This window comes from Brachyhypopomus gauderio, chromosome 6 (assembly GCF_052324685.1).
Source record: "Brachyhypopomus gauderio isolate BG-103 chromosome 6, BGAUD_0.2, whole genome shotgun sequence".
NCBI classification, from domain to species: Eukaryota; Metazoa; Chordata; class Actinopteri; order Gymnotiformes; family Hypopomidae; genus Brachyhypopomus; species Brachyhypopomus gauderio.
In genome coordinates, this window is record NC_135216.1 from 14439475 (window position 1) to 14450403 (window position 10929).

At 40.4% G+C, this 10929-nt stretch overlaps 1 protein-coding gene across 3 annotated transcripts; it reads left to right on the forward strand.

Annotated features, from left to right (window-relative positions):
• Nucleotides 1-30: 30 nt before the first annotated feature.
• Nucleotides 31-6660, forward strand: lypla2 (lysophospholipase 2). 3 transcript variants are annotated; one of them, XM_077009000.1, is made up of 11 exons: nt 31-143; nt 563-580; nt 1740-1832; nt 2154-2185; nt 2481-2546; nt 2821-2868; nt 2945-3015; nt 3357-3430; nt 3694-3795; nt 3892-4068; nt 4488-6660. In XM_077009000.1, the coding sequence occupies exons 2-11, from the start codon at nt 575-577 to the stop codon at nt 4536-4538; spliced, it is 720 nt and encodes a 239-aa protein (XP_076865115.1). In that variant the 5' UTR covers nt 31-143; nt 563-574; the 3' UTR covers nt 4539-6660. The 3 variants fall into 3 exon arrangements, with proteins under 3 accessions (XP_076865115.1, XP_076865118.1, XP_076865117.1); XM_077009003.1 differs by lacking the exon at nt 563-580 and having other exon boundaries at nt 41-143; XM_077009002.1 differs by lacking the exon at nt 31-143 and having other exon boundaries at nt 158-580.
• Nucleotides 6661-10929: the final 4269 nt, after the last annotated feature.

The window sequence follows — 10929 nt, forward strand, 5'->3', positions numbered from 1 at the left end:
AATATTGACATTCTGTGTATATATATGTTTTTTCCGCGAAAGGGATGAATGGGGGCGTACTTAATGTGACGTCACACAAACAACGCCCCGCCCCTCCGGCAGATTCAGCGGAAGTTCCGTTGTGACCTGGGATATAGCAAGCGGTAAGTATATGAATTTATAGTAATGGGCAAATGTTTGCGATAACTATGTTTTTTTTTACTTGCCAAGAACCAGAAATATTCATCGCGGTGACGTTATGTTATCAATCAGTTTAGAGGTAGCGATCTGTTGGTAATAAACGACAGCGGAGGCCCGGGATTAGCTAGCTAATGCAGTAGTGAAGAGGGAGGGACAATACAGAGAGCTAGCTGGCTAGCTGCTAGCTGCATGCACCAAGATGTCTGGGCTCATTGTGAAAGTGTAGCTAGACAGCCGGTTTGGCCAGTTGAGCAGGATTAAGATTAAGCTTTGCTGGATTTTATTCCGATTTTAAATAATCCCCGGGATATGCTTATGTGCTGTGGTGAATTCCAGTAGCCGGCTGAAACTCTCTTGTTTCCCATGTCCCTCTTCCCCACAGTTTGAGTAGCGAATGAAAGTAGGTGTCCAAACACATGCGCTACATTTACGCCTCACCAGCTACTGCGCTTTACTGCTACTAACAGTGGGGGATATAGCGTAATGCTTTGTTTTTGGTGGGTGTTTTGCTGTGGTGTCATGTGTCCGGTGTGGTGCTGGTGGCGCATGGCCTTTGCCCACGTCACCCCAGCTGATGGAGCTCATGAATCCACCTTATTGTAATGTGATATTTGGAGTGAGCGTTAGTTGTAACCATTAGCTCGCCCGCCTGTATTGTTCCGTCTTTTTTGCTCACATTGTTGGAGAGTCCTGCGGTTTTGATTTCAGTTTCTGTTATGAAAGCAAGTCGTTCTGCATGAGTCTAAATGGCAGGTGTCTTGATTCACCAGAGCAATGCACGACTGGCTCTTGGATGAGTCTAGTTTACCCTGCCGTGTCTGCTCACACTGAATAAGAAAAGTGAACTTTGGTAAAATGCCAGTCAGATGGAAGCTCGTGATGCGCCTGAAGCTGATCTTTAAGTATGTAGGCAAAATGTGGAGTTGAAACCACTAAGTTGTGTACATTTGACCTCATTTGATGCAGGGGAACTAGCTCACTCTTGAGCACTCGTGAATGTAACACTCCTCCTTTTGCATAAACAGGTTCTGTGTGGTTTTAAGATTTATTCTTTCTCAAATGTATGTACTCCTAGAATAGCAACACTATCCCTTTACAGTATACCATATTTAACTTTACTTGTTCACTAACAGTGCAGTTCTTAATGGTGGTTGTTTTTGCATCTAGTAAAGATCCACTTTTGCTTGCCTAACAGAATTTTAACTGGACTAATACGTCAACAATTTTAACCAGCCTATGAGTCATGTCCTATGTTTACACTTTAACATATTTCCTTTCCCCATTTTTTTCATTTTTAATTATTAGGAATTTACTAGGTATTGCAAATGATCTTTGGATATGGTTACTGTTAGTTTTGTTTTATTAGCTTAAATAATTATGATTTTTTTATTATGTCAATAATTATTTAGGCAGTTGTCTTAATAGCCATTATTAATGAATTCCAGTAAATTTGAGTGCAATGGTAATTCTAAGTTTCTAAGTAAGCCATTGTAAGTGTTCTAGAATGTCACAATACTTGTGGAACTAACCAGATTTTAACAGCGGTTTCCTGTTGAAAGCACCTCTTACAGTGTATGTGTGGCAACAACATGTCTGTGCCGCTGCTTGCCGAGGCCGTGACGGTGTCTGGGACCGAGAGGGAGACCGCTGCGGTGAGGGGGCGAGGAATGGGGCAGGGGCGGGTTGGGCAAATACGCTGTCCACTCTAGTACCTTGTGACACTGTAAATAAATAACTCTGACTGTTCAACTTGGTGTGAAATATTTTCTCAGTCCTTTAGAATGGAAGCTTAGCAGTGGAACATTTGTGTTTTCCCCCTTGAGGGGAACATTTACAAATGTTTTCATGGTTGTTAGCCTGGTGAAGTAATAAAAGACTATTTAACGTCATTTTTTGACTCAAGGATTTAGTTTTTTGTGTTTACTGTTAAGGAATATATACATTTTACAGTTCACCCTGTTCTTCCACTACAGGTCATCTTTCTCCATGGCCTGGGTGACACAGGGTATGTCCTGATTCTTGCATGCATGGCTGGTTTTAAGTGAACAAAAATAAATACATAAACAGGTCAGCTGAGCACTTCTCAAACTGTATGCATTCAAAAAGTATTGATGTAGGAATAATGCATTATCAATAATTAATGAACTTAATATGGTTAATGTTTTTCCAGTAAAGTATTTTGATGAGCTAAGTTTAGGTCATGCTTGTTTTTGTTTGTTTAGTCTTTATTGTTGCGTAATGCATAAAATATATTTGTGCCCCACTTCCTTTCTTCTAACCTCGTTTACATCCCTGTTCAGTCACGGCTGGGCTGATGCAATGACATCTATTAGGCTCCCACATGTCAAGTACATCTGCCCACATGCGTAAGTACCTGATCTCATTGCAGTGGGATCCAGAATTACTGAGGTACTTGACAGAGATGAAATGTAAAAAATGATCAGCATTCACGATGTTCTTCCAAACTTACTGAAATATTTAATGTCTTAAGAAAGACATTTGCTTTTCGTCCCATTTTCCAGTTTCACTATGGTACTTAAAGAAGTAATGTATTTACTTCATGGGGTGGTGTATGAGTGGAAAAAACTGAGTGATGTTGAATGATATTGATTTAACTAATTCACTCACTCATTCTTACAGACCCAGAATCCCTGTAACCCTCAATATGAAAATGACCATGCCCTCATGGTAAGACTTCACATATCTATAATCATGATATAGTTGTTGATATTTGCACTAAGGGTAATTTAACCCTTGTTGTCAGGTTTGACCTGATGGGTTTGAGTCCAGACTCTCCAGAGGATGAAGCAGGGATTAAGAAAGCAGCAGAGAACAGTGAGTGAGAGTGTACAAACCTAAAGTAGAAACTCCTGCACTACATGGGCCAGTTTCCTTAATTCTGTTTACAGGGACAGTCAGGAACGTCTGCCCCTAACAGGCAGCCTTAGGCTGGTGTGCAAAGGCAAAATTATGCTACTGTAGCTACAGAAAATCTTTGTCGAATAATTGTTCAAAAATGTACTTTAAAGAAACTTTAATCGACTTTGAATACAGTATTGTATTTTCTAAGTCATAGAATGTAATGCTCAATAATGTATCTATTGTTAATATAAGGTAAAAATGTTGATATTTATGATAAAGTAATGTCACTACAGAACTTTTACCCTCTTTCATAGTCAAGGCCATTATTGACCACGAGGTGAAAAATGGCATACCGGCTAATCGTGTCATCCTCGGTGGATTCTCTCAGGTCAGACAAATACCTCTGCAGAACTTCTATGAAATGAGTATTTATTAAGTAAAAATGTCCCCTCTGGCACCTTAACCTGCCTGGGCTTCTATTATTTGGGTCTTACTTTTTTATTTTTTGCATGTTGGGCACCCAGTTGACTGAATTTGTTTAGTTAGATTCCTGATCGTGTCTTATTTAATTTGTATATAACAGAACCTGTTTGTGTGTGTGCGTGTGTGCGTGTGTGTGTGTGTGTGTGTGTGTCGTTCTGTGGACTCCAGGGAGGCGCACTCTCCCTCTACACCGCTCTTACCTGTCAGCAGCAACTAGGGGGTGTGGTTGCTCTGAGCTGTTGGTTACCACTCCACAAGACCTTTCCGCAGGTTGGGCTTACATACGTGTGTGTGTGACATGTTGTCTCCTGATATTTCTACTTGATATTTCTACTTGACTGAGTTCACATGTGGTCACTCCCCTAGGCGGCAAGCGGCAGTGCGAACAAGGACATACCCATCCTGCAGTGCCACGGGGAGATGGACCCCATGATCCCCGTGCAGTTTGGGGCCATGACGGCAGAGAAGCTTAAGACCATAGTGTCCCCACAGAAGCTTGCTTTCCGTACCTACCCGGGCCTCATGCACAGCTCCTGCCCTCAGGTGAGCTTTGTCAGGTGACTCGGTCTGCCAATGTGCAGCGAAAGCAAAGAGCTTGCCTCGACTTGATTTTTTTTCCAGGGTAAATGTTTTAAATTTGTTTATGACTATAACCTGGCCCACAACATTTTTCAAATGGCTATTGAGTGAATACAAACCTGACAACAACCCCCCCACCACCACCACCACCACCACCTCAAGTTGACCAGGTACAGTTCTGTTTGACATATACTGAAATCTGGTCAGTTCAACTTCAACTTCATGGTTTGAGGTGATGGGGTTGTCCTCATCAGAGGTCAAAACTCTGTTGTAGGCCAGTATAATTTAAAATGCTGTTTTGGTGTTGATGCTGAATACTGTAGTATTGTACTGTGTGTCTGCATGTGTAATGCTAAATGCTCTGTTTCTGGTTTGGTTTCTAGGAGATGTCTGCTGTGAAGGAATTCATTGAGAAGCAGTTGCCCCGAATCTGACCTCACTGTTGCCCTTCAACACCGACCTCTCACCTCTGACCCACCCTTCTCCCACAGGAAACAGCCATGAGCATCCCCAACTCCACACCTACACACATTCACAGAACCACGCACACAGAGGCATGAACATCTATCTGTACATACTGTGAAGATGACAGCGCGTTCTAATATTGGTGTCTCATGCCTACGTTTGTAAATTCACACACGTATTATGGACAGTCGCTTTGATTGTCATTGTACATTATCCAGTGTTCAGTGGGCACAAACACACGTGCCCAGAACCACCACCACAACGTTTGGGAGAATTGCATATTTACAATACATTCCCATGAGCACTTACATGTCACGCCATTTCTTCACACATTAAATCTCTTTCCTCTTGTGTCCCTGGTCAACTCCCCTCTATGAGAGGCAGTACAGGCATCGTTCTGAAGCCCTGATCACTAGCGCTCAGTGGAAGCTTCCCCACCGTTCTCCACCGCACCCAGACTCCAAGGTCTGCAGATCTGGCAGGGCTGTGGTGCTGGGGGCCCCTCGGAGCCCCGAACCGGTGCCGTCTGGAGTGACTCATGCCACACTGCTCTGCATGCTGCTCTCACAGACCCTGCGTGCAGGGATAGGGAGTGCGATGCTGTCTCCTGGCCTCTCGGGGGCGCTCTTGCTTACGATGAAATTTTGTTTTGGGCTAGGTATAAGCTGAAATTAAAGCAAACAACACTGCTGAAATAAATCAAATGAATAAACCATGTCAGTTTTCAACCATGTTTTCTTCAAAACCACTTACTGGTTTAAAAAAAAAAACTGATCACAGGAAAATTCATTTGGTTACAAATGCTGCTTACAGTTGTATCATATTTACTAAGAGCTTGGGCTAAAAAATGTATATATTTAGTTGGTTAATGGTAGATATAGATACAGTAGTCTGTAGCCTAGTAATCTTAAGTGATTTTCTAACATATCTATAATACAAATGTTCAGCTATGCTGAATTTTTAGACTACTATAAATGAATCATGAAGTTTATTACATAATGTGCTTCACTCCAGGCGGCATGAGTTCAGAACCCTGTGTTTAGAAAACCCCAAATACAGCCACAACATTGCTTTCATTTGAACCACCTGTTAAATCCGTGTATTAAAGCTACAGGGAGAGATTTACACAGCCAACACAAACCATTTGGAGCTCCTAAATGTAGTTCTGTAACGCCATAAGTTCAACACTTAAGTACTCATACCTCTATCTAAGAATTGTAGGAGATCTACATTGCTCCACGATTATTATGTTCTGAATCTCTAATTGTGGCTTGAAGGTTTTTACATTTTTATTTTGAAGGGGGGTTCCTTTAATTTTGTTTTATTAACATAAAAAGCATAGGTTTAAAAGGTGAAAGGTCAGGGTTACAGGGTTAAACTGTATTGCTAATGCAAGATATGTCAAACACATGTTTGTGCATTTAAAACAAAAGGAACACTTTAAATAAAAGAAACCTTACTAGGATCCACGGCTAACTATATACATTGGGAAAGGAAGAGCTCATTTTACTCATGCTTGGTTGATCTCTTTACCATGGTAGCTTTTTGTGTACTTTTTGGCCATTTGAAATATTTTAAGTGAAACCTAAGTATATCAACAGATTAGTATTTGGAAAGACATGAATGTGACTTCTAGCTTACTTTGTAGATGCTTTACACTGTTTTATTTCAGTATTACTTCATGACCTTTTCCCCACAGCTCTGTCCCTTTGGCTTTAACTGCATCACTTGCAAAAGTCCCCTTAGCACCATCTTAATAACTACTATTGGTTACCTTAATTGTTGGTTTCAGACATGTGTGTAGCATGACTGAAGGCTTGTTTGTTGTCTGGATGTGGGGGTATCAGGCTCAGCCTGTGGTGAGCAGAACCCGGCTGAAACTATGGTTGTAACAGTGATCTTATCAACGTGTTTTATCCGAGTTGGTTTTTGTCAGTGGTTGATATTTTATAATTTGTGCTCATTTTCAAAAATAATTATATTGTGTTCCGTCATCTATGTTTATTTGATTGAGTGTGTTGAGGGACAGTTGGTTCTTCGTTACTTTTCCTAGGACACCTGTACGTGGAATAAATAATAATGAAAACTACAGCTATGTAGTGGTGTTTTCCTCTTCTGTTATTGCAGTATATTTTAAATGGGCACTGGGATTGCATTGTTTGACATGACTAGATTTGGCTATCCTGTGCAACTCAAAATCTGTAAATATGGGATTTACACTAAAGCCTAGGGCATTGAGCATCTGCAGAATTCAAGTAGATAATGCCAGTGATTATCTTCTCCCTAAAACAATTCTGTCATTAACAGAAAAGAAAAGTTTTAATTCCAAACTGTTGCCAGCATTCTCCACAAGAATGATAAGTAGGACTACAGAGAACAGCACTCAGTGAAAGGGATGAATGTGCTGTGGGGCCAGTAGATTATATCTGAACCCTATTTTCTAACCAAATATGCAAATATTTTTTGCTGACTGAGAAATTATGAATAGTGACTGCCTCCAAAAAAAACCATGCAAAACAAAAACATGACTAAATGATGGTTTATCAGTTACTGCAGTAGAATTGGAGGCAGAAAAGAAACCCAGCAGTGGTGTCCTTTGGTCTCACTGAGCTGCAGCATTGTTCATTGAACAAAAAAGCACAAAGGATCATTGACTTTGTTAGACATTGAGGCTTTGTTAGACATTTGTTAACAACACCCATTTTGCAAAACGAACGGGAGGCGGCAGTATTAAATATTTTAGTGCTTCTGTCCAAAGGTCTAAAGAAGAAGAAGGGAGAAGACCACTAATCCATGAAAAAAGAGCAGACTCCTTCAGCAGTCAGCACCTGTCAGTGTACACGCAAATACGACCACAATCACATTCATGTAACTAGTATGCATTAGAGTATTATATTCATTAGTATTAGTTATATATTAAGCATCTCTGACATCATGCCTGTAAGTGATCAATAATTGCAGTAAAACATGATACCAAAATGTTTAAATCAGCATTATTGGGTTGATGCAACTAATTAACTGCAACTGTAAATCAACCAGGTACTTAATTTACGCTAAGAATCGTCTTTAGCATTAGTTGAGCTGAACTCCTTTTTGTTGCATAGCAACAAAAGATAACCGAACACTTGTCAAATAAAAGTCTGAATTATATCTATCTCTAAGGAAACTTGATATTCAATAAATCAATACACCTAAAATAAATATGCAGGACAAGAATTGATGATCATTTACAGTCATATGTAAAACTCGTATGTAAAAAGGGAGAATGCCTTTTTGTCTGGTTTTCTATGTTTGTACTGATTCTTTTTGTGCATGCTTTTTTTATTTTTATATAATAGGCTTTGCTCATACAAAGATAGTCACTGTGCCTATATTCTGTGTGTATGATTTGTGCTGTGGTAATGTCAATGTATTGGAGGTTACAGCTTCTACAACTGTTTTAAGATAGTGAAACTAGAGGACATGATTTACAGGAAAAGACTGCAAATAAGAAAGACAACAGTCAAAGGCCAAACCGTAGTGCAAAATCATCTTACTTTTATTTTGTAAATGATACTGTGTGAGATTAATGCAAATGAAATGTGACCTAAATTTCTTTCAAAATACTTCAAAAGTGCTATCTTGATTTTTTTTATCTTGATGAGTTTTTTTGTTTGTTTGGTTGTTTTTTTTTTATTTTTGTTTTTTATTAATGGCTAATCTGAAATGTTGTTTCTGATGTTGCGTCATCTTAAGTGATAAATTAGTGTGACTAGCCAGGAGCATGGCTTCATTAACTTCTTCACAGAGGGTGGAGCTGGTTCAGTGTCCTGATGCAGGACCAGCTGCTAGTACCACTCTGGCCCTCTGCCCCAGGCTCTCTACAGGGACTTGTCAGAGCACACATCGGTTTCACTAGCAAACATTGTTTTCCTGTATCTATAAGAGTTTATGCATTTGAACTGTACTATGGTATTTTGGTTGGGTCTTTCTGGGGTGCTTAGCGTTATAATAGCACAATAGCACTTGCTTTAAAGAAGCATGTCCTATGTCTGCAAAAGCCTCGCTGCTGTTAAATTTACGCCTGGTGGCCTTAATTTGGTTTTTTGTAGTCTGGTTGAATAACCAAGTAGGGTTCTAACCAATTAAATTAAATCAGAACCTTACATTATATCAGAACCTTTGCAAATGCAGTAATAATTGGTGATTAAGCTGTGTTAGAAAGAGCCTGCCATGTTCAGAGTCTTGGGCAGCTGGTCAGGAGAGCATAATGATGACATGATACAGGCCACATTTTACTACTGCCTGTGTGCTCAGGAAAAGCAGTCTAAAGGGAGATTAAACTAATAGCCTGTTGCATTACCTTTCACTGCACTGCATTCTTCCTAATGATGTAGTAATGCTGCTTTTCTGTTATATTATTATGTGTGTCTGTCTGTGTGTATGTATGAATAGATTTTTTTACTCAGAGGTTTAAATTTCTTAGCACTTTTGTTTTATAATGAAAACTTTGGTTAATGTGACAAATAAATGTGGTATAAATTGGCCATTAATGTTTTTGGCCTGATAGCATGTGTTTTATACTTTACGCAGTATCTTTGTTAACATCTGTCCGTAAGGGTCTGAACCTTTCAGACAAATTGTTAAAGCAAAAGGGTGTTTAAGAGCTAAGACCACAGCAGATGTGGAGAACTATCACTGTTGTGTGGAATTATATTCTCCCAGGGCCAGATCTTAAATCCTGTTTACCCAGAATAAAGCATTGAGTCACGCAGAACAATCCCATGATCAATCAGTTCACTCCTGATCCCACAGACAGGACCCCAGGACCCATCGAAAACGTGCCCTGTGCCTGCGGCTGTTCACCACGTGCTTGCCAAAGTTGATTTTCCTGCAGATGACATTAGTCTGGCCTATTATCTCTCACCCTGTTTGGCCATGCAGCAGGGAGTTTCCAGCTCACCACAGGAGGGTCCGGCTGTGCTCCCTGTTAATGTGCTTTTGATGTCTTCCTAATGTACTTTCGCACATAATCAAATATTGACCTCGGGGATCCTGGCTGCTCAGTCTTTCTGAGTTTCCAGGTACTATGAGTCCTTTACTAGTACTTTACTTGTGCCAAGATAGATGTTCATAGCTGGTAGTTTTTACTGTGCAGGAATAATTAATTGACTGTATTATTGTATCCTGTTCCAACAGTGCTCTTACAAGACCAAAATAAATTATAGTATTTACCTTCTAAAGCCAGGTCAGGTTCAAACAGGCTTCCTTAAGCATGGCTTACATGTAAAAGCATGCTGTGTGCTGCAGCAGTTTAGGTAAAAATCTTTTCTTCAGACACCACGCACCTGCTATTCAACGAAGCATTGCTGCATGACACCACAGTTGCACCAGGAGGAGCAGCAATGACACGCTTGCAGATGATAATGATGATGATGATGATGATGATGATGATGATGATGATGATGATGATGATGATGATGTGGTGGCCCATCCCATATTCAACATATGTAAACTGCCTTGTGCTTGCTGTTGTATTAAATATTCTTCTTTACGTGCACATCTGTACGGTCAAAAAATGATGAGAATGACTCTTAATTTTGATGTTCTTTTGATGGTTGCTGGGGGAAGTGAAGCATATGCTGCCAAGTGCATGTGGTTCCTCACCAATTCCAAACCGTGCGCCAGCTGCAAATCACCTTCCCATATCATATGCAGTGTGCCAAGGTCAGCAGCATGTGACTGGTGTCTTGTGACCCCAAGCACGAGTGTTATGACTATTCACTCTAAACCTGCTGTCTCCTACACTGCTGCTATTGCACATGGGGCCACGAGTGGGTGAAAGTTGTTATTCTCTGATGAAGGTTTAACTCTGAGTGATAGGTGGCAGGTGGTGGAGGTGGTGTTCATAGTGTCTGTAGACCAGGGGGTGGGGGAGTTCTCACAGCATGGCAGCAAAACACATGCTGGCCATGCAATGTTTATTATTACTCATAAAGGACAGTAAGCACTATGTTCTGAGATGGACGTTTTGTTGCTGCTGTCAGTGGCTGTTAAGGTGTCTGAATGGCTTTTACAATTGATTTGCAATTTGACTGCAAGTTCTTTACTACACAGAGAATCAGAGATCTTGTCATGGGTTTGAAATTAATCTGATCATAGCTGGATGTTGGCTGAATTTTGAAGTGCTTGTTTCTAGGGGGCATTGTTGGCATGGATGTTTTGGCAGGTTTTTAAGTGGTTTTTTTTTTTTTACCTTCATGATTTTGATATGACTTTGATGACCTTTTGTGACCTGTGGTCTTGTGTGTGTAGGCTATGGGTCATCCTGGTGTCCTGTGACTGGATAAGCAAGAACTACAGCTGTCTTTGTTCCAAGAA